The following is a 23856-nucleotide window of genomic DNA, read 5'->3' on the forward strand; positions in this document are numbered from 1 at the left end:
GGCGCCGTCGCTGTCCGTCCCTCCGCAGGCTCCGAGACGGGCGGAGGTGTTGGTCCGTGTGTCTGTCGGTACGGCAGCGCGCGAGGCTTTAACGTCAACGAATAACGCGTTTCGGTTGTACCCTGCTGTGTCATAAATACAGATGGGCTTATGCCGTAAGGCTAGAAAGATGAAAACCAAATCAAGGGAAACGAGGTGATGGCTTACGCCCGCTCCCCTCCTCTGCTGTACTTAGCAACTCCCAGCAAAGATGTCGGAGTATATCCGGGTGACGGAGGATGAGAACGATGAGCCCATCGAGATAACGCGTTTCGGTTGTACCCTGCTGTGTCATAAATACAGATGGGCTTATGCCGTAAGGCTAGAAAGATGAAAACCAAATCAAGGGAAACGAGGTGATGGCTTACGCCCGCTCCCCTCCTCTGCTGTACTTAGCAACTCCCAGCAAAGATGTCGGAGTATATCCGGGTGACGGAGGATGAGAACGATGAGCCCATCGAGATCCCCTCGGAGGACGACGGCACCGTCCTGCTGTCCACTGTCACCGCCCAGTTCCCCGGGGCCTGCGGGCTGCGCTACAGGAACCCGGTGTCGCAGTGCATGAGGGGCGTCCGGCTGGTGGAAGGCATTCTGCACGCGCCGGAAGCTGGATGGGGAAACCTGGTCTATGTTGTTAATTACCCCAAAGGTTTGTCTTCGTTCCTTTGGCTTTTTTGTGCAAGCTTGCTTTTTCAGTCAAGAGGTCCATGTCGGTCACTGCTAATTTAATATGGCTACAGTATTACCGTCGAGCCCTCTGATTTAGAGAAGTTCAGCGATTTTATTCGTCCATCTGTCCTGCAGAGTACATCTGACCCCACTGAGTTTTCAGATGTGGAGGAAGATTTTTAGCTCTCTGCCCATACAAGCACTTTAACGAGAAAGTCTTGCATGATCCTTGGAGGGTTTGCAGCCTTTTGTAGACATTCGAAGACCGTGGTGTACTGGGATCTCTGTGTACTCACAGGTGCTTCTCAAGTCATGGCTTGGTCAGAGGTACCATTTAAAACACATGCTCAAGAAAAGAGGAGCCTGACCACCCCCCCACACCCCAAAAAAAGGAAGTAAATTGCTAATAAATTATTCTCATTAAAAATCCCTCCCTTCACATGCTTTAGGACTGTGAATGTTACTGGATAATACTTCAGTAAACTAACACAAAGCTAACTCTGTCAGATTGCATTTTGGAGGAGGACTTAAGTGTAGACTGTTCTTTCATCTCTCCTTATACTCGTAGAGAGTTGGATATGGATTACGGTAATAAGCGCCCAGCAGCTGCCTTGTGTTCTTTTGTAGTCTGTACTTTTTTTCATCATAGTCTGTGATTTTATACCATGCAATTTGTAATCAGTGGAAGCAATTTCTAGAGTTCAGGATGATGTCTCATATACTTCTTTATATCCAGATAATAAGAGAAAAATGGATGAAACAGATGCATCATCAGCTGTGAAAGTGAAACGAGCAGTACAGAAGACTTCAGATTTAATAGTTTTGGGTCTTCCCTGGAAAACCACTGAACAAGACTTAAAGGAATATTTCAGTACATTTGGAGAAGTTCTGATGGTGCAGGTAAAATCCTTTTGCAGCCCAAGGACATGAGGTAGAAATCTGTCTTTCACGAAGCCAGTAGAAACAAACAGAGCCGTATAAACTTGGAGATCTGCAGCTGTGTCTGCTCCTAGGCTGCATTTTGTCCCATGAGCTTTGTACAGATGGTCAGGGGTATTTGGAAGTGGTAATTCATGCAGACCAGGTTAATGGGTACAGCGTTTTTAAGAGCTTTTAAATTTATATTACTTATTGTTGCAGCTGAATATGTGTTGTTCATATATATATGTGTGTGTGTGTGTGAAGAGATTGCTGTGATGGGAGCATTTTCAAGACTGGTAAAACTCTCAAACAGAACTTTACTGAATTCAGTAGCAGCACGCTTCATAGTAGCGATTACTTCTGTACCACCACTGCCTACACCAGACTGTGCCGCGCGTATCCTGCACCAGCGCGGGTGGTACTGCGCACGGGTGCCGCTTGGTTAGCAGGGGTGCCTGGGAGCTCGGTGGCCTCACTGCTTCAGTTCCCTTCTGTCTTCGTGCGTGGTGGTTTTATCCTCCCAGAATTGGGATCTCGCCTGATCCTGATACATGTGGCTTGTTCTTTACCTTTTGTTACTTGCGTGCCTCCTGTGCGCAGCTGCGTGGGTTTGCCCCTTTGGTGGTCACATTGTTTACGCAGCTGGTCTGGCTATGTCATCACAGTATTACAAAATAAATCCCATTTTTGGTTATGCTTGGGCTCAAGGCAAGCTAATAATTTTAATTTGTAGGTGTCACAGGCCCCTGCTTTGACTATATAACATTATGGTAATTTTTGTAAGAAAAGGTAGGCATATACAATGAGGCAAGATCGCCAGAGAAAGTATACAGAAAGTTCTGGTTATTGTCGAGGTTGATACGCGAGATAGCTGGCAAATAGCACGTCAGGAAGTCACAAATACAGGCGTGCATTGTTTCTGTAGTCTTTTTAAAAGTCTGCTTTTTCTGTCTTAGGTTAAGAAGGATATTAAAACTGGCCACTCAAAAGGTTTTGGTTTTGTTCGGTTTACGGATTATGAAACCCAGGTGAAAGTAATGTCTCAGCGGCACATGATAGATGGAAGATGGTGTGACTGTAAGCTTCCCAATTCTAAGGTACTTTCATATTTATTGCTAGTTTTATTTTTACCAAACACTTGAAGTGCACTATTTTAGCAGCTGTGTTAGGTGAGCAGATTAATAATGCACTCTTGGATGTGACTTTTTGGTCTGTGAATGACACTACAAGTGAGAGCAAGGAAGGGAAACAGGGAGGAGGTCGGCGAGCAGGCAGTGAACAAGAAGCATTGGGAAAATAGTGAGTTATGTGGGGGAACTAAGCACAGGTGGAAATCTGAAAATAATGTGTTTTACCGTCCAGCAGTACCAGCTGAACTTGTCTGCTGCCTGAATAAATGGAGAATAAAGCAGGCAGAATAACTAACCTACGGAAGATCAGACTGAGTCTTTGAATTCAAAACTGAACCTGAAGCTTCGGTTTCCTGTGTGTATATGTACAGTTATTACCAAAAAAAAAAAAAAAAACCCCCAAAAACGCCCTTCTGCAGTCCCTTGTCCCTGTGTGTATTGTTCCCATCTTTGTTTCCTTGTGACTCTTCTCCATCTTTACCAAGGTGCAGGCATGTTCGCTGAACAGAACTTTTTTAAGTCTTTAACTTACAGTCTCAGACTTTCTTCGTCTTCGGTCCTCGGAACAGGCTAGATTAAAAGGGGCCTTTATTGTAATGTAACTCGGTTCTCAAGGACAGTTGTGATTTTTTTTCTTTTTCTTCTCTCTTCAATTCCCTCCAGCAAAGTCCTGATGAACCTTTGCGTAGCAGAAAAGTGTTTGTTGGGCGCTGCACGGAGGACATGACGGCAGATGAACTCAGACAGTTCTTTGCCCAGTACGGAGAAGTGGTAGATGTCTTCATTCCTAAACCCTTCCGAGCCTTTGCTTTTGTTACATTTGCAGATGATCAGGTACGTCTTGAAATATTTTAACTTCCTGTTTAGACAGCCTATATTTCGGTAGCTCGATAAAGCATTATTTCTGAACTACACACGGAACACTTACTTACCCAGTCTTGAGAATTCCAGTGGTATTAGCTTGATTTGATTTGTTGAATTGTCCAAGGATACACTTCTCAGATGCTGTTGTACAGTTGGGTTTCGATACTGCAGTTAGTGTAGTAGTCAAATTGGATTAAGTATATGCATATGCTTCTTTTGCAGGTTAAGTATCTGCTCAGAATCATGTGGGGGTTTTTTGTCTTGTACTACTAACACTTAGTTAGAAGTCATCTAACATACATTTAATCAATCCCTTATTTCTTATAGGTTGCCCAATCTCTTTGTGGAGAGGACTTGATCATTAAAGGAATCAGCGTACATATATCCAATGCTGAACCTAAGCACAATAGCAATAGACAGTTAGAGAGAGGTGGAAGATTTGGTGGTAATCCGGGAGGCTTTGGGAATCAAGGGGGGTTTGGCAACAGCAGAGGAGGTGGGGGAGGACTGGGTAACAACCAGGGCAGTAACATGGGTGGGGGTATGAACTTCGGAGCCTTTAGCATCAACCCTGCCATGATGGCAGCGGCGCAGGCAGCCCTGCAGAGCAGCTGGGGGATGATGGGCATGCTGGCTAGTCAGCAGAACCAGTCGGGGCCGTCGGGGAACAACCAGCCTCAAGGCAACATGCAGCGGGAGCAGAACCAGGGCTTTAGTTCAGGAAATAACTCCTACGGTGGTTCCAACTCGGGGGCAGCGATAGGCTGGGGTTCAGCCTCAAACGCGGGCTCCAGCAGCGGGTTTAACGGAGGCTTTGGTTCAAGCATGGATTCCAAATCATCAGGCTGGGGAATGTAGACGCAGTGGGCTCTGATACTGACTCTGTGGTGGGAAATCAAATTTTTCTAACTCGTGGTAAGTATACTGTAAATTACATATATACTAAAATTTTCCAAATCAGTTTGTTCAGTGTGCAGTATATTCAGCAGTATTTTTGACATTTTTCTTTTTTAAAAAAAAAAGAAAAGAAAAAAAAGAAAAAGAAAAGAAAGGTAAAAGGAGTTTTGTAAGTTTTGTTACATATCTTGTTGGAATACGAATGTCTGGAAGTGGACTGCTGTTTGCCCGATAGGTGAACTAACACTACAATCGATAGGAAAGGTTTCTTCTGTAATACTTTTTCCCTTGTTTCCTGGCTACCTGAATTCTTTGCATGTTCAAAATGGAAAACACTGGTCAGAAACAGCATTCTCTCCCTCTTGTTTTTAATTTGATCCCACCATAAGACTCTCCAAGTGCCCCAGTTGGAGAACACGGTGTCGTTTTTGTTTCGTGTTTGTTTTTTTTTTTTTTTTAACGCTGTCTCCCCTCCATACTAAAGTACGATACGAAGGCTTCATTTAATCTCCGCAGTTCATCTCATTTCAAATGTGTATGGAAGAAGCACTTCATTGAAAGCAGTGCTGTAAATATTCTGCCTTAGGAATACTTCTGTCTACATGCTTTCTCATCCAAGAATACTTCATCACACCGCACATGCTGCGTCTTAGACGGTGGGTGTTCCATTTTTATCCGCTACTCTTTATTTCATGGAGTCGTATCAACGCTATGAACGCAAGGCTGTGAGATGGAACCAGAAGGCTGTTTGAACTTTTGAAACCTTGTGTGGGATTGATGGTGGTGCCGAGGCATGAGAGGGCTGGTATGTGCGAGATAAAGGAGAGAGCGCATGCAGAGACCTGGTGGTGCATTATGGGGTTTTATTTTACTTGGCGAGATGTCTCTCAATCCTGTGGCTTTGGTGAGAGAGTGTGCGGAGAGCAATGATAGCAAATCCAAGTACGAGTGTTTATTGCGTTCAAAGGACACCCATATGTGGAAGACTTTAAGTGGGTTTTATACCTAGTTAATCAATTAGTTGAATGTGTTACGTGAAATGAATATTTGTATTTTTTTTCCCTTATGTCAACTGCTGTGAATGCTGTATGGTGTGTGGTTTTTTTTTTCTGTTAATGATCTGTAAGTGTGGTAATGTGAATTGAAGATGATGGGGTTTGTGATGAGAACATTGAGCTTGTGGTGTGCTTTGCAGTAGCTCTTGTAGCAGAGATCACTAGCGAGCTCAGTGTGCCTCTCCAGGGTGGAAGCTCCACTGTCTGTAAGATATCCATAAGAATGCTGTTTGCTGCGGTTTTGTGTTTGGATGCTTTTTATAAGATTTGTCACTGTAGGAAATTCTTAAATAAAACTGATTTAAGTAATATGTGTCTTTGTTTTGCAGCCCTGAATGCAAAGAATTCATAGCAGTTAATTAATTTTTACCCTTTTGAGATGAACTTCTGTAAAGCTTTTTTGCAGTAATTCGGTTTGTTTCAGACAAGCATGCTCTAAAAGGTGACAAGGCAAACGGAGCCACCGCTCATCACCTATCGATACCTGACACCCAACTTTAATCCACTGCACTTTTGCACTGTTCAGTGATACGTATAGATCTAAAATCCAGTTCCCACACGTTTGGGTGTCCGCACCTAGAATGGTAAGCAGTTCCCTCCAGATTGCATCTGTACCAAGGAACGTTACATATTCTTTTAGGACTTGAGTTCCTCATCAGAAGTGGGTTGGGGGATACAAACACTGTCAAGGCAAGTTTCTGTCCACAGCATCTCCTTTGGGGATGGATGGTTTTTAACTTGTTTTTAGACCAGTCCACCCCTGGAAAGTAGGGTCCTGCAACACTTTCAGGCCAGAGTAGGCCCAGGAAAGGCTCTCCAGCTGAACAAAGCACGATTAACGTACATGGACTTTGACAGAAGTCTTGACCTGAGAAACAGTTTATTACCAGTGCAGAAGTGTCAACTAAGAGGCAGCTTCTTAACAAAGAGCAGAATCTTTCAGCAGAAACCGGTGGAAGATTATTTCCACTGGCAGTAGGAGTTAAGGAATTGTTCGATCTATTTGTGCTTGAAACCCACTGAAGGATGATGCGTATTTTTTATACGCCGTGCTACCGTGCTGTAGCTATGACCGTTCTCAATTACGGGTATTTCCACAGTTTTTAACCCATTTAACCTTTCAAGTTACATCTTCACTACTGCGTATTGTACTGAGGCTTGGGGATAGCAGACCATCTAAATATTGGACAAAACTGCACTGCTGTTAGTTTTCCACTTGCAGTATTAAAAAACCAGCTGGGTCTCAGCGTACAACTGAAAGGGTTTAAAGAGGGGTTCAAAACACTCAGGTGAAAAGTAATCCCACACTTCTGTTCATAGCCCACTGCAAAAAGTTGCTTAGATTTTATTTCTTTTTTTTCTGCACCTAAGTCAGAATAATCTCCAAACTCTGTACCATCTGTGAATTTTGCATTTTAGCACTTGCACTATTACCAGCTACTTCTGCTGAGTAACACTTAAAAATGGTATTCTTGGACCTCCAAACTGTGACCCCCCTCTGCAAGGAGCTTCATGGTAAGTTTTTGTAATTAGCATGGCTTTAATTTTGTTTCAATTGTCCAGGTTTAGGTTTTGCCAGGCTGGTTGGCAGCACTGAGTAGTCTTTGCTAATAATTTTAGCCTTCCTTCACCCTCAGACAAAATCCCTGAAAATTTTAGAATAACTTTCAAGTTTTAATAGTAAATCTCTGAAAATTTTAGCATAATTTTCAACTTTTAATAGTATTTTCTAACTGCTTTGCATACTCTAGTGTTTATAAGTGAGTAAATAAACTACTATTAAAATCATACTGAAGTGTTTGGAGTCTTGTTTGTTGTTTTAAGAGATTTCATTTTCAGTTTTATTCTAGAAAGTGAAATACTAATAATAGAATGTGAGATGTAAGAAAGAGGAAGTTGATGAAAGGGGCTATAGAGTGCAGTCAAACAGGGCTTTTAACATCGCTTCTAATTCGTTCTGAGAATCTGTTGTCAGCTGAATGTGTACTGAAGTTACAACCCCGAATGGGAACGTTTACTCTTTATAAAACTGTTCAGAAAAACACAGGTTTTGCAGCTGACGGCAGGACCTTCTTCAAGGCACGGGCTGCGCCGCTGCCCCTAGGCTGGGTACAGCAGGTACCTACAGGGTACAGCGCTGTACCTAAGTGCCCCAACTGCAGCGGGCAGCTGGTACTGCCGGGATTCTGCAACTGCCAGGGTAGTGAGGGAGTGGGGTAAGGTACCTGGGGGCTCTGCGCGCTGTCACAGGACGGGTGCTCATTCAAAAGCTTCTGGCTCACAAGAATCCACAGCGCTGCTTAAAAAGAAAACAAAATATACTTCATTATGGACAGACTAACGCCTCTGCAGGCAGAGAGCAACTTTGTAAAAACTAAAGGTCTTAACAGCTGGGACAGAAACCAGTAATTAATACTGGGCTTGGACACTTTTTAACAGAACTGTTAAGCCTAATAAACATTAGGGATTTAGAGTTGTTTTTTAAGCATTTAAATACTGCAGCTCTTAATGTAATCTAAGTCAGAGCCAGTGGGAATTACAAATAAAAGTCTTTTACGAATTACTTTAAGTAACACTTTCAAGCCAAGGGATGGTGACTCCCTGCAAGATCACGGCCTAAAGCCCAGGATGCGATACCAGTTGCTGGCCTGCGCACCCAAGAGCGGCTGTGGGCTTCCACTGCCCCCGCCTCGGCTCCAGCACACAGCAGGTTTTCTGCGACCAGAAGGATTTTTCTGTGGGAAGCTTTACTGGCACGCACCTGTACGTTCTTTCTGGCTGCTAACTACGCCTCGGTGTGCAGCAGCAGGACAGAAGCGCTCCTCGTCTTGGTTCTACCCCATCATTTGCTCTCATTTGAAATCTCCCTCTTCCTGGTGCACAAATGGGTGTGAGACTGGTACTAACAGGCGTTATGCTCCAGCCTAACCAAGGCAGTATTATTGTCAAAGCTGACAAGATCATTTCTATAACCTTAATGAATAAAAAAAATTTTCTGCCTGGGCTTATTCATAGCAAAATGAGGGTTTGTTCAAAATCCCCAATTTAATGCACAAAGCCGAGGGGTTTCTTTGATCAGCTGCACCACCAGCAGCTGTCAGAGCCCAGTTGCCCCACAAAAGCGAGCCACCTCCTAATCCTGTTGGCGCTGTGATGAACCTTGCGTGCCGGGGAAAGGCTCCAGGCTGGGCTCTCCTCCCGCCATGTGCATGCTCCACAGTTCCACTTCTTCCCCGTTCCACAAACTGCAAAACAACAAATGCAGCAATAAATGTTAACATTTGAAGATTTGGACAGTGAATTATTATGCTTGTATGGATTAAATTAAGTTTATGATTCTAAACGTAATTCCTAGATTGTTTTGGAATGGTAAAATTGGTTGCAAATGACTATTTGATTTAGAGCACCATTTTCATTAGGCAGTATTACACACATCCTTTGGAGAAGTTCTGTAATCAAGAGAGACCATTGTGCTTAGGAATTTGGGCATAGAGATGTAAGCGTATTTGTTCTGAATGTAAATTAAGGTAATTGGAATATGTGGATAGTCTAATCTAAAAGATAAGAACAATTATGCTCTACACTGTAGAATGTTTCCCCTAAAACTCAGTCTTGGATCTTGAGTCATTTTACAAAGTAACTAATTTAGCAGTTCAAGCATTAAAAAATAAAATAAAATACAATAAACCCACTCCTGTACTCTGCAGTAGGGGCGCTCAGTGGCTTTTCCCCTCACAAATACTTCTGGAGCGTGGTTCAATTTTCCTGTCAGAAACAACGCCAAGCAATTTAAAAACAACAACAATTTAGTGATTTATGAAACTGCGTTCATCCAAAAGAGAGCTGGAGTAAACCAAAGGTTCAGCTTTTTACTCTCTTCAAGCGGAACTGAACCGCGTTTCTGGCATCAATCTGCCATGCTAGCAGCAACGGGGAGCCTCAGGCAAGACCAAGGCATGTTAAAATAGTAACACAATTGAACAGGTAAGTATAAGGTCAGTATTACTAAATGACTACAGGGAGTGCCAGTCACACTGTGGTTTCCGTAACATTTTGAGATTTGTTATTGTTCCCCCTTCTTAAACAGCAACTGCCATTTTGAAAATCAGAGGAACGTAGAGGTGGTAATCTGAGTTTTAAAATGAAAATTCTACAGTGAGGTGGTTCTGCCTCATCAACTTCAAGGTACTAAAAGCAAATCTAAGCACACCATGCTATTATACCTGCTACTTAACTCTTTACAGAAACAACGAATGATGGCTCAGCCGAGTAACTCGTTAAGAGCCCAGCACCTGTAGTCACTGTGGGCTGGCATTTAGGAACAAGCGTCACAGAACGGAGCTTAGCCCCTTCCTCATGGCTGGCATTTAGGAACAAGCGTCACAGAATGGAGCTTAGCCCTTTCCCCACAGGACAGGTTCTCCAGTTCCGACTCGGGTACACAGGAGCGAGTGCATCACCTCACAGCCAGCTCTGTCCTCCAGTTGCACCTGCGTGCAACCTGCCCCGCTGTCTCTGCGACAGGGCCTGGCCACAACCAGCAACAGGCAGTACTGGCTGAGAGCTCGTTCATGATTTTGCAGCAACTGCTAATTCCAGCTATTTTGCACATTCGTGCAGTACCTGGCTCACAGACGGGAGGGGTTATTTCTCCTTTGGAGCTTTTCCAGTATCCACCATCACTGCTGTGTATTCACCTGCATCTCACAGGGGCAACAAAAATAAGAACAAGTGAATAGAACAGCTAGGCATCATCCTAAAGCAACACAGAAGTGATGCCAGGCACTGTCAGACATCGTATCCTAGGTCTCCTTTGAGTTTACAGCAGACAAGTCTTGAGAAGGTGACTCTGCATCTCTTGCCCCCCTCCCGTTATCTGCAGCATCTAATACTGTTAAACGCCACTAACTGGGGAATGGTAAGAATGAGTTAAGCTCCCAGCTGTTACTGAATTAAGCCTACCTGGGGTACCTTTCAGTCTGCTTAGGTACACCTTAAAAATGCAAATAAGACTTCCCAAAGGTAACAGCCTTTGTACTGTGTTTCAGAGAGGCTCTGCTGACCTGTACGGGCATGCCTGTGTAAGCCAGGGGTACCACTCTGCACTCTGCACACTGTCAGAACCAGAACCACTCTTAAAGCTGCTGTTTAGGACCTACTGTTATTATCAGCCTTCATGGTGCAGAAGGTGGTACTGAATTCCGGCACTATAGGTGGTCTTCTCAGGCCTGTAACATATGTAAAAGCACCACTGCCTATGTCCGCAAGTTGACCACAGTCAATAACTAAAGCAGTTCAAAAATATATTAAGAAAAAACAAATAAAAGCTAGTGTGCTGAGAAAGTCAACCTAATCCAGCAGGATTCAACTGTGATCTTCAGGGAATGGTACGAGGGCTCTTTACTGGAGATAACAGAAATACTGATGATGGTTTGTGCTCACAACTGGGCAGGCAGACACCAGTAACACCACAGGGAGTACTGGGAGCTGGAAAGGGTTTAGGGGATTCTGTGGTTTCCTTAGAAAATTTGCACTCCCATCCATTAGATTAAGCTGTGACTGTGCGAGACTCGCACTGCACACCATGTACGCAGGAAACCAACACATATATTAATGAATACAGACTAATTAAAGATAAATTGTACCAGCATCTAAGAGTACAGGTACTCCATGTTTCTCCTATGATGATGATGCTTTTGCTCAGTACATAAAACTCTTGGGAGATTGTACTCTATTTCAAAGGACACTACCACACTTTTTTTTTTTTTTTTTTTTTTTTAAAAATAACCATCAGTGTTTTTTAGAGATTTTAAAGAATGGCAGAAATTGAAACATCTTCCAACTTACAAATACAAAATGCACTTTGACAAGAAATGGAATAGTCACCAAGCAGAAGAGACTGTTTCTCATACTGCAACTGCTCTCATTGTCTCTACAAACCCAATGTTTAAACATAAATATTTTCACAGGAATTTTCAAATTCGCAAATATTAGTACTGACTTACTGATGCGCTTTGCCACTGGGCTGTTCCAAGAAGCATCCTTTTGACATTCCACTACAAGAGACTTCACAATGTTTTAATTCTCCAAGAAGCAGGAATAAAAATAAAAGGTCAAATTAATTCCACATCAAACAGGCTTAATGACAGAAAACCACCATTTATTTGCCCATTCACAAAGGAAAAACAATAACTAGATTTTTATTCACTTAAAATGTCTTTACTAAACGTACTGCTTTGCCGTACTACCTTCAGAGCAGGAAAAGGTGAATAATTCTTATTCCATCATCCTATGAACCTAACTGTTGCTGCTACTAAAGGCCACGGTGGATGGCTGTGAATGTGAGGGAGGGTCACCCGTTCTGGCATTCGGAGGCCAATCTGCATTTGTTGGGTAGCAGTCCCACCACTTCCACCTGCCTTGTCTCCAGCAAGGACGCCACACAGTGCTGGTCAGCGCGTTCCAAGGACAACGTGGAATACAGCCTTTCTTTGCCTACTGCCCTACGCACCCAGCTTTCCTACTATTTGCAGTTCAACACTAACCCTCACATCAGTTCCGTTATTCTGGCCTTCTACATAAACAGCAAACAGTAAGTATGTGCAACTATCAAACCAGAGAGACTATAAAATAACCACTGAGGTAAGCCTGTGCCTTCCTAAAACACAATCACCTAACTGTGATTGCACAATTTTGCTGTAAGCATACACGGACTAGAGTATCTTCCAAAACTGCCTGCTGGGAAGAAGCAGGATGTTATTAAGAACTAAGTCTGAAATGCGGCATTCAGCGGGAATGACCAAGTATTCCAGTTTTAACTTCCCTGGAGAGATGTAGTAACAAATGAAAGAACATTAAAAATTCTCACTACACTGATCTTGTGAAATCTTTCGTAAAATCATTCTTTGCTTCCAACATAATTACAAGCAAATCTCTAAGCAGCAGTGCTCAAAGAGCGTCAACATGGGCATTCATACACACAGGCATACAAAGAAACGGAATTCTTTGGGGAGGGTACCAAAGGCAGGACAATTGCTAACAAATTCAGTGTACTGAATACACCTCATGATGTGAGCAACAGAAACTGTTAATGAGGAAAGGCACCTCCGTGTTTAATCCCTGAGAGCCATAGTTTACCTACTTCAAGTAGCACGTATCCGATGTCGCAAGCAAGAGCACAGGGGTCACCAGAATGTACTGCGCCTGCACTGGTGCGATGTGACCATGGGGTGGTGCTTCAGGACTGGGACACAGCAAACCTGCAGAAGATCAGAAAACCCAACATTCCCCTTAAGACCGAATTCCTTACTTACTGCTCCAGGCTCTTAGGGGAAAACCCACCCTTTCTCTCCCCTTTCTCTACGCTGTTTCACTCACATGGACACAGATCTACAATTAATGCGAATATAAGGAAAAACTGAGGAAAAACTGACTGACTGACTGTGATGCTCTCACACCAAGGGTGTGCAGCGACCCGCACAGAGCCAGGCTGCACTGACAGGACTCACCCAGCATGTCTGCTGCCTAAACACGCACTTCGTAACTTTTGACAGGTTGGGAAAATTGTCCCTAAAACAAAATCATATGCCTGGACCCGCGTTGAACTCAGATCAGCTGGAACTCTGGAGTTCTCCTAAAACTTTATTTCCTAAGTAAACTACTTAGTAGCTACACTGTTTACCCAGTACGCTACACTGTTTCAAAGCACCACTACTGGGTTGCTATTCAGGTCTTTCCAGAATGAAGTTCTGGGAATAGTTTGGACTCAAGAACTAGACAGAGGTCTCCTACCCACTTGCTGCTGCGTACTTCATGTTCCACCCAGTGTGTGCTCCTGAGACATCAGTTATGAAAGTAATATTCACCACATTAGCCCATGCCTCAATTTTTGCAGGCAAAGTTTTTCCACAGAATGGGCCAAGTTGCTTTTTGGGTGTTTTGACCTGAAAAGAATGAGAGAAGGCAAACCAATGGTGTTTACTCCTTCCCCCACGAGGCCTGTGGAAGAACAAACTGATTTTAATACAATGACTCCCTGAACTTGAATGGTCCTTTCTTGCAAAGTTCAAAAAAACAGGCAGGTGGTCAGAGTGATGGCTCGTCACTCTGATAACTCACAGAGCATCCTAAGTGCTATGGAATTCCTGGGAAGCACCCCTGGGTCCATTTTATAGGTAAGCAAACTGAATGCAAAAGATACAACTGACTCCCCTGGCATCACTGATCTGTGATAAGGGCAGAGGCTGTGATGAAATCTATCACGTCATCACACATATGTGTGCTTGGTTTTGGTGAATTTCCCAAAAGAGGAAGGTATTGAAAGAAAAAAAGACAGCAAAACTGAAGGGACAAGAAGAAATGAATGAGGAGAGATACAGGGAGATCAAACTAAAATGGCGAGATACAGGCTGAAGCAGGTGCAGTAAAAGAACTGGGCCTGTCTCACAAAAGCTGTGATGAAATGCAATAAACCTCACCTTACCTTAAGGACATCGCAGGGGCACAACACTCCTGCGTGTGTGTCCACATCGAAGTCTCCATGAATTCCAGTGTCATCAGGAAGCCATCTTCTACCTGGATACTGTAGCTGCAGGAGCTGAGTGGGGGATAAGGTGTTGGATCATCAGGGCTGGTGATTTCTCCCATTCTTTCAGTAAAAACCTGACTCTGACAGTGGGCTAGGAAAAAAAGCCAACACAAAATGATGACCCTAGTCAGTTCAACGGTACTGGGTAAAGGTAGTGATCTTTTCCTACACTAGTCTATCCCTTCGAGAAAGTTTCAGAGCCAGTTATCTAACCACCTATGAAATGAAGCTAGTCTCACACATTTCACCAGCAGGCATTTGTCACTGTTGAGAAAATTGCCCTCTCGCTCTCTGTTGTGGTAGGACCAGGGCACGAGCATTATCCAGCACTCCTACCCCAGAAGCGGTGCAGGGAAGGACACTGGGAAAGCACCACTTCCACAGTGGCAGGGCTGGAGGTCAGAAATAAGTGTGATAGCTGGAAGCTCGTGAGAAACATTCCGAGGTGTTAAATTCGCAGCTTGTCTGTTGCACCTGAGTGCGTAGAGTGGTAGGATAGCTATCAGCTCCTCAATTCCAGAAGCCTCTGAATGCAGTTCTTTCTTTTTAATGCCTTTGTTGCCAGACATTTAGAATGTAATTGTATTCTCTGAGCAAAACCAGCTGTGCCTGCTGCCGACACAATTGGAACCACAAATGCTCCCTGCTGAAGAGAAGCAAGAAGGAACAGCCACAAGTGCCCCGAGGATCTCTGCTTGTTGACAGCATCTGATCACTGTGAAATGGTGCTTTGATCAGCTGGGAACAAAGGCTTTATGATGTGCTGCAAAAGCTGTATGAGCAATCCTTTAATTGATGAGGAATGCTGGACTGGCTGATAACACCGGCATATTTTTGCACCACTGTGACACTGAATTAATTGTAAGAGGGAAATTGTTTGACTTTGAATTGTATCCTCAAAGACACTACGCTAACCTCCACCAACTAAATGTCATTATCCAGTCATTAATTACAGATTATCAACTAAAACAGACCATACAGTTTAAGGTTGTCATTTTAATGCAAGGGGACCAGGTTGTGAATGAGAAAATTAACATTATTGTCCCTTAACTGACCATGGATTTTGTTAGCCAAGATTCTAAGCTCCTTTTACTTCAGAGAATGAAACCTGCTTCCACACTATACCTATGGAACAGCTCTACCTGCTGCTACAGGATGTATTTGGATACAAGCGTTTACTTGGAAAGGGAAGCAGGAACGGGTAAAAGGATAATATTTTCATTTTATGTTTGTGTGGCTCTTAGCATAACTACAATAACATGACACAAGTGATGCTGCATGTGGGTACCAAGTGTTTCTTTTAGCCCAAGCTGTAAATTCAGGACAATCTTTCTCTGTCCATCTTCCCCAAAAGTTATGAGCAGCTGCTTTTATTTGACATAAACCTATCCATCACCACAGTGACTGAGCATCTGCATGCTCTACCCTGAATTCATTGTCCTAGGTTTTCAAACACAGCTGACAGAGTAGAACAGTTAATAAATACCTAGAAATGCCTGTTCTGTTAAAACTGAGCACTCTTCTAATTTTCAAATCCTGTTTGAAATGCTTCTCTTGGTCCAAAGAAGCAGAGAAAGCTTGACTAATTCACCTGGAGGTTCTGGCTGCCTCTGAATCTAGCCTAGCAGCACACTGCTTTGCACCAGCAGAAATCCATTGAGCTACAATGGGAATTAAATCTTTTCCTTTCATGCTATACTTGTACAGGATTATCAGCAAGTGGGTTTTTTCCTTAATTGTTATTACCTCATTCTTCCCAGCTAAATGCACGTTTCTGTAATTCCACCGATTGTGCCTCAAACTACTGAAGCATTTGATGGCTGTGGAAGAATAAAGCGTGCTTTCCAGCACACTCTCCTGAGCTGCTGCAGGTGCTGCTTACAATACTGCCAGAGTTCACTGCCTCTCCCCAGGCTTTAAGGTCCCACTATAATCCTTCCTTCCACCTGCTTCAAGCCCAGGTTAAGAAACACCCCAAAACCTACTTGATATGCAGCTTTAGCAGTATACTGCTCACAGCCATGTAAGTGCAAAAAAATCTGCTTCTCTTAAAAACTGAAACTTCCTCATGCTGCTAGTATCTGTCCCAGCTCTACAGCCCCTCCAGGAGTAGTCTGAAGGCAATTATAGGGAGAGATAAGAATATTAAATCCTTAGGTGTGAAAAAAGACTCGGCGTGAAGTCTTACCCTAAGCATACAAGCCACAATATAATGAGTACTGTCTTTACACCTCTAACTCCCTATTGAAATCATCAGGAAGTTAGAATCTCAAATCTTCTGTTAGTTCTGCATCAGAATCCTTTCCTATTACCTACAAAACCATTTTTCCCCAGGCACAGGATCTACTGTGTAAAGGAAGGGATGCTCATTGGTAAGGTGAAACCCTCTCTTTCAAGAACCTCAGAACTAGAAGGCAGCAAGACCTTGGCGTCAATTTACCATGATGACCATGTCATCTTTCTTCCTTAGAGCATGTTTAAAGGAATGTTATTTAGACTAAAGCTTATCATGAAAACATGTAAGAGAGAAATGGTGGAAAAAAGACCACTGTGTGGTAACACACACACATTCGCACACATATATATGCATGTAGAGACAGAAAAACATTGCATATAACCAAACACTATAGTTTCTGAAAGCTGTTTACTTTCTCTAGTAATAAAAGGGCAAAGGGACACATGATGAAATTAAAGGCCAGAAAACACAAATCTGGCAAGAAAACAGGATTAAGAAATAGCATATAATTAATCTGTGCAATGTGCCATCATATGAAATTTAAGGCAAACTTTTATATGCTAGTGCCATAAGTTTGGCTTAAGCTAAGTACCATAGAAACAGCACAGGATCTATGGCACAGGATTACACTGCTGTATGGGAGTATACTTTAAAAATCCCTTACTGAACTGTATCTTCCACTGAAGCATAAGATGCTGGCCAGTATCAAAGGCAGGAGACTGGACTCGAGGGATCCTTAGCACAGATCCATTCTAGCCATGCATATTCCAGACTTGCTCTGAGCTGCCCAGGTGCTAGTGGAGGCTCATCAGGGCAGTGACTGCTCTGTGTTCACATAGCAAAAACCAACACGCCTCTGCACAGAGCTGAGATCCCCATATGCTGTTATAGTACAGATAGAACAGTGCCCCATTAATACCCTATAATTCAGAAAACTGACCTTCACCTTGTTTTGAAGGACTGAAGAAGGAGAAAGATAGACTAATAGTTCCTCATGTTTCATTACATCTGTCTCCTTTAAACTCAGTATCCTAATTTTGATGTGACATTTTCATAATACAGTTTGGAAAAATGTGAGTCATCACCAATAAACTCTCTTGACTTGCGCTCATTTGAGTAGCCAAAACTGGCTGACCCAACAGGAGATACTCTGCTAGCCCAAAGGAATTTGCAGCTTGAAGATGGAAAGGCTTAGATTGGACCTTACTTTTCTTCTAGTATCTCCTGGATGTGTCTGCTGGGAGTTCTCTTTGTCAGGGCAGTATTTTTTTCCTGAAGTCTGCAAGCAAGAAAGTCATAAACTAGCCAGCACAAAAAGGATCAAATAATTTTTTAACATCTACCAGCAGAAACGCTGTCCCTTGACTTCTCAGTTCAAACTTGAGAGCTGTCCAGAGAGTGCTCAATTATGCTTAGGCCATATTTTTATTAGAATCACAGCGAGCTGTTTGCCAGAGGCTCGAACTCTGAAAAATGACCCCCTCAAAACTTGCAAGTCCATTGTCATTGGCTCATTAGGTCTCCAATGAAAGGTGGGTCATAAATCGTATCACCGAGCCCTGACAAAATTTCAAGCTGCTTTGATCACAATTCACTGTGACCATGAAACAGCTTCTGAAGAAGATTAAATACAGCAGAAGTAAGCCTTTGTAACTGCTCGCACAACCACACAACCCCCAAATCAGTTCTCTCCAGCATCTACCTTCTACAACACTTACTATGCATCTTCCCAGTAAGTCAAGGCAGTGATGTTACCTCTCATTTTGCTATGGATGTTCAAAACTGGTATCAAGTGACTTGCCTAAGATAACACAGAAGTCTGCAAATGCAGTGACCTGAAATGAGTCAAGTGTCTCAACCTAAAAGGCTCTCTGTCCCTCTCATCCTCACTTGGAAAAGGGTTCCTCCCCCGTTTGCTGCAGGCACTAAAGAGCAGAGATGGGGTTGGAGAAACTGAGCCTCAGAAATTACAATTAAAAGCTACTCCTGCTAAATTGCAGAAATAAGGAAATGCTCGTCGACTGATGCACCTTAATCCCTTGAGCTTTTTAAACAAAGCATTGTTTTATCTTCAGCAGTTCACCTACAGCTGCTCAGCTCTGACTTGTTAACCTATTGTAATAATCATCATATCTCCTCCACAGAGTTGGGGAGCTCTAGTCACTGACAAGTACAGAGCATGGCATTTCTCCAACATGTTTCAAGAAAATGGTCCCTGCCCAAAAAGGGTACAGTCTAAAAGGACAACAAATGGTTATTAATGTGGAGCAGTGAGAGGCACTGTGAGGGACTGAGACAGTATCTATCCACACCACAAGGAACTGCACTGAAGAACAGCATTCCTTGTGTTCTACCTGTTGTGAGGAGGGCACTGTTGCCTTCCCTTGTATGAAGGTAAGACATGTAAGCTACCCTGGTGACGTTCATGTTACTTTACCAAACTCCTGGAACTCTGAGGCTTTGCTCACCAGAACACATTTCAGCCATAAGACTAGGTTCCCAATGGGACATATGGCCAGAGTCACAAAATTTGGATCAAAATAAAAAATTCAAACCTTTTGGAAGAGTGGGTTCTGATCTACAAGTCTGGGTGCAGACATGAGCATATCTAAAAGGACCATTAGGGAACAAATGTGTGGGTTTGGTCTTGTTGCAGTTTAAGAACTATGGAAGGTCAAGCAACAAGAGCTGGACATGAAATTCAAGAGTGTTCAGGTAGCTGTGATGCTCAGGGACCTTTCAGAATGGCTTCTCTCTTACCAGCTCCTGCCTTATCTACCTTCTTCTTTCCACAGTGACACATGGGAAATGCGAGAAAATGAATGCCCCAGAGGCTGCCATCAGCTTTCAACAAGGAACAGCCTCTTTATTGTCTGCAGGAGGCAGGTCTGAAAGGCAAGGAACCAAGACAACAAGTCACGGAGCCAGAGAAGCCTGCAGCCCTTTGGGCAGACTGCAACAGGCAGGTCAGGAGAGAGGGCTCTTCCCAGCACATCTGTCTCCATCTCTGCCTAAGCGAGGAGAAGCTTAATTATCTCATGCTGGAAAATAAAGGAGAAAAAAAGAGCCTGTCAATATCAGCCTGCTCAGACAGGAGCCCAGAAATCAAAGGGACAACTTTTGCCATCATCTCATGAAGGAGATCTGCAGAGACCTTTGCTTTGCAGCCCAGCCCAGTGGCTGGAGCGGCTTCAGTGCTTGCATCTAAAGACCTCTGAAATGTGAACAGGTTCCAGCACATCAGCTGCACCACAGTAATTCCCAAGGCGCATGTCTCCACCCATCAGGGTAGCCCAGCCCTTCAATATCACTGATAAGCTCCCTCTGCTAGCGTTATGTTCAAGGAGGGAGGCATAAGTGTGCACACATGAATGGTCAATACAAAGCTGCTAGTTCACAGCTATTAATTTTGCACCTTCACATTAAGACCAGGCACACACTTTATACTATAAGTAAACCCATAGACTTGTGCTAAAAGCCATCAACTTCAGGAAGGGGAGGTTGAATGAATAGGTCTGTTCCAATATAGTAGAGATATGAGGAGTCTGAATTTTTAATCAGACCCAGGCAGCCATGGCCAAAGAGGGTTTGTAATAGGCTGGAGTTGGGAAGCTAAATGCCAAGGTGGCCTTAGGCACTAGAAGTTAGATCCAATTCTGCATTTCAGCACTAGGGAGCCCAAAGAAACTATCTTCCCATCTATGACAATATTTAGTGAGCAGTATGTGTGCTGGTTCTTTCCAGACAGGATTCAGCTCCAGGTGGGCAAAGCTGCACCCACAAAGGATGAATCTGACACCACGTGCAGGCACACGTTTCACTGCAAAGTGAACCCTGAGGTGCCGATCACTGCGCTGATTCAGACAGACACTTCACTGCCTGACGACACATAAGCTTTCCTACTTGTGAACTGAGAAGCAGAGACACGCAGAAGTCAGCTAGGTAAACCTCATGCTGCATGCCCTTCTGAATAAGAGATCTGTGCCTGGCCTTCTCTCCCATTTAATGAGTGGATCATTGTATCTGGTGTCAGTGATATGTGGACTGTGCTGCTTCTTGGCCTGTGTCCTTCCAGGGAGAATAAGCAAACTGTTTCTCCATTAGACTTCACAACTCAAATGTTAGTTTTAACAACACATCTACTAACTTGGGTCCAAAATACTCAGTATCTTGCTACCCAGGGAGCAAGACATACGCAGTTTTGCAAGGCTGGCTGCACTAGGAGCCATGGAGACTTAAAAGTGTCTGCAGTGGGCAGTGTAAGACAAGTTTCTTGCTTCTCCATTCAATCTGTCTAAAACTGAATGCTGGTTGATGCTGCCTAAGGAGTAATCAAAACCAACTGCCAGTGCACCATTCTACTGCGACAAAATATTGCTGTCCCAAACAGCAGTAATTAGCCCACAGCCTCTCTGCAAACCAGGGCCTTTGCTCACCTCCCTGATAACCCCCTATACCTTCTTCCAGCTGCACCAGGTGCACAGGGAATACTGAAAACAACAACAAAAAAGCACAGCTTTCATCCTGTTGCTAGTTTTGGGACTGGATTTAAACAGATATTGTAGATCAGGGAAGTATCTCCTGATCTAGCAAGAGCTCACCTGTGCACGTCCTCTTGTTTTCATGCAGTGTGTAGCCAACCCGACAGCTGCAATAGTAGCCCCCCACGTAGTTGTGACAGTGATGATTGCAGAGGGGTTCACCATCAAACAGCTGTTTGCACTCATCAATATCTAATGGGTGAAGCACAGAATTAGGCAACCAACAGCCTTCAACAACGCTTTGTCTTGGTCTGAGCCACTCTGTGTTTTGTGAGGTTGGCTTGTTTGCCTTTGGTTGCTGTACCCTTTTGCATCTTCCTCCGTACAATGAGACCACATTCTCTCACCTCACACCAGCAGCCACAGTCTACGAGAGCAGAGGGAAGCACCAACCCCACCATAGCTGTGTGTCTCTCATCTACAAGAGGGGCTGGTCTCTTACCTTCAGCAGCATAAAAGGCCTCAAAGCCTGTGAATGCTTTCTCATTGGAGTAGTCAGACCGAAACACTACCATGAGGTTGTTGTCAACGGAGACGTATGTCTTGTTGCCTGGAGCTTCCTCAGTGTCTGTACTATCCTTTCCACACAGCGTAGCCAAGGTCTTCCCACCAGAGCTCAGCTGCAAAATGGGCAGACAAATCTACCAGATGAGCACAGAGCTTTCCTCTTCCCAACCTGCTGCCATGGCTTGGAAAGCGTGTTTAATGGTGTGAGGAAGGAGGCTTGGATGCTCTCAAAAGGTGCTTCTGGAGGTCAGTCCAGATCCAGGGACAGATAAGAGATTTCCCCTATTCCCTGTGACTTAAGACCATAAATTCGTCTCTCATTTCCCTTTCAGAGGCCCACATAAAGCTGTGATGCCAGCCTGGGCTATCAGCACCATGCTTTGTTTAAAATGTTCTTGTTAACTTGGCACTCTCAGTGACAATCAGATCTTGGTAAAGCCAGAGACAACTGGGGTAAAAAAGTTTCATACACTAACAAATTCAAATGTATAGCAAAAGGTCTCTTTAAACTAGTGACTCACTTGCTCTATGATTCACTTATTACAGTTCCAGCTCTTCATTTATCTTGTGGTTTTAATACAAGATAAATGTTCCAATACAGGGGGTTCATGCTGTATATGGTAGTGACACAACTGTGTACTACAGACCTACCAGAAATGAGTACTCTGTCCTGCCCAAAGGAAATCACACAAAAAACAACATGGATTTGAGGAATGGGAGCAACTTGCCATATAAAACCACGGAAATGAGATCTTCCTAAATGGGAACAAGGCTGTCTGATTCAGTTCAAATCAGATCCAAAAGTTCTGCTGATGCATTGGTTTTGCATACTCCCTGTGTATACAGCTCCCTCTTTAATGTGTATCAGGCCCATGGAAACAACAGAATGAGTGCAGAAGCGGCATGGCCTCAAACCAGCGACAGGGCTGCCTAGACTAGAGCACGTGCTAGCACGTGCTAATACAACCCTTCAGGGACACCACCGATCACCCAAATGCTTCCCAAAGACAGTATCTTTGTTTCTTTTCCTGAGGTCGTTTCTCACACTAGCTATCAGACACACCATCGCAAGTGTTGCAACTGCATGTTTAGACAAGCTGACAGTATCTTGTTTAGACTATCGCTTACTCTTTTACAGTCTCCCATTATACTGCGAAAAGCACTACTTGTTAATTTAAAACACACACTGTAACTTCAGCAAAACGAAGCTCAAATGTTGTTTCGGGCAAAATTTCAAACCTTCTGCTTCACGAGAGGGGAACATCAGAATTTTCTGAGCACAAACAAATGAAGTTTCAGATGTTCCAACATGACAACCAGTTCTATTTCCTGGTCCCGTGGGCCTCAATAAACACATCATTTAGAAATCAGCTGAGCCTGAACTTTACTAGCTGACTAGAAGCAAGCGCTTACAACAGTTATGTTGGTCCTGCATGTGTCCAGGATCACATACACACAGTTTTTAACAACTTAGCCTGCTACATGTCACCCCGCCTTACACATACCTTCACATAATCGTATTCACACAGGTAGGACAGCTCCAGGTTGAAATGTGTGAAGTAGATGCAGACAGAATATCCCTTGGGGACAGTAATATTCCAGATCCTCTCCTTGTGATTTGGGTAGACATTTGGGAAGTTGGGGGACGTGATCCTCCCATACATTTTCTGCAGCACAATACTGCTGCTTACTCCACTGTAAAGCACAGCTAGCAAGACAAACAGCCTGTGTCAAAGGAACAGAGATTAACGGAGAAAAAGTGAGCATCAACTCAGATCATACCCCAAAACCACACATCCAAGTTGCCAGTCTTGGTACCAAATCACAGGTATCTCAGCGCTAGCTGAAATCTTCATGCCCAACACCCTTCTCACTTGACAATGGAAGAAAACAGGAGTTATCAGTGGAGTCATACTGTAGTAACAGCTAAACAAGATGAGAATCGCACTTGTGGCTTCTAAGGTCTGCACAAAGCCAAGGGGCCAGAGGAGCCGGGGAGGTCCCTGCAACCACACTCACCTCATCGTGTTGCTCTCCTGCCTGAGCCTGCTCTGCTCTGAGCCCTGGGGAAGGAACCTCTTCTGATGTATTTGCATTTGGGGGCGGATATATTTATTGTATGTGCTCTGCTGTGTTTGTCTGGATGTTGAACTCTGATGTTTATCTCCCTTCCACCCCCTTCAGCCTGCTGAGTTCCGGGAACAGCAATTACTAAAAACCAGGCTTGTGTTCAGTGCGTGAGGCCTCAGTCGATGACAGGGAGAGGCAGAGAGAGATGGAGCGGATGGATTAGGAATGCTGCAGGCTCTTGGAAAGAGCCGTAGTATCGCAGCTCTGCAGGGAAGGCAGGCAGTGGGAGGAGGTACAGAGTGGGTCCAGACAGCATCTGCATGGGGGAGTGAGGGGAGCT

The 23856-nt window shown here is 43.9% G+C and overlaps 2 protein-coding genes across 2 annotated transcripts; one reads left to right on the forward strand and one right to left on the reverse strand.

Moving 5' to 3' along the window:
- The first annotated feature begins 306 nt into the window (after positions 1-306).
- Positions 307-4939, forward strand: LOC104133075 (TAR DNA binding protein). The gene is made up of 5 exons (XM_009646446.2): positions 307-688; positions 1445-1608; positions 2586-2726; positions 3423-3593; positions 3951-4939. The coding sequence occupies exons 1-5, from the start codon at positions 451-453 to the stop codon at positions 4479-4481; spliced, it is 1245 nt and encodes a 414-aa protein (XP_009644741.1). The 5' UTR covers positions 307-450; the 3' UTR covers positions 4482-4939.
- A 3195-nt stretch (positions 4940-8134) lies between these two features.
- Positions 8135-23470, reverse strand: MASP2 (mannan binding lectin serine peptidase 2). Its single transcript, XM_009646505.2, is given in 18 exon segments — positions 8135-8419; positions 8422-8489; positions 8491-8564; positions 8566-8800; positions 10186-10272; positions 10731-10763; positions 10765-10804; positions 10807-10860; positions 11581-11659; positions 12717-12766; positions 12769-12834; positions 13371-13518; positions 14058-14110; positions 14113-14253; positions 21000-21131; positions 21382-21559; positions 22952-23171; positions 23466-23470. Coding segments are annotated over 18 exon segments (1929 nt in total). The 3' UTR covers positions 8135-8153.
- Between the last annotated feature and the right edge of the window lie 386 nt (positions 23471-23856).

This window comes from Egretta garzetta, unplaced genomic scaffold, assembly GCF_000687185.1.
Source record: "Egretta garzetta isolate BGI_Z169 unplaced genomic scaffold, ASM68718v1 scaffold69, whole genome shotgun sequence".
Lineage (NCBI taxonomy): Eukaryota > Metazoa > Chordata > Aves > Pelecaniformes > Ardeidae > Egretta > Egretta garzetta.

Coding starts and splice junctions, on each gene's coding strand:
- LOC104133075 (XM_009646446.2), top strand. CDS start 451: ATGTCGGAGTATATCCGGGTGACGGAGGATGAGAACGATGAGCCCATC. Junction 1,609..2,585: donor GAGAAGTTCTGATGGTGCAG/GTAAAATCCTTT, acceptor TTTCTGTCTTAG/GTTAAGAAGGATATTAAAAC. Junction 2,727..3,422: donor GTAAGCTTCCCAATTCTAAG/GTACTTTCATAT, acceptor AATTCCCTCCAG/CAAAGTCCTGATGAACCTTT.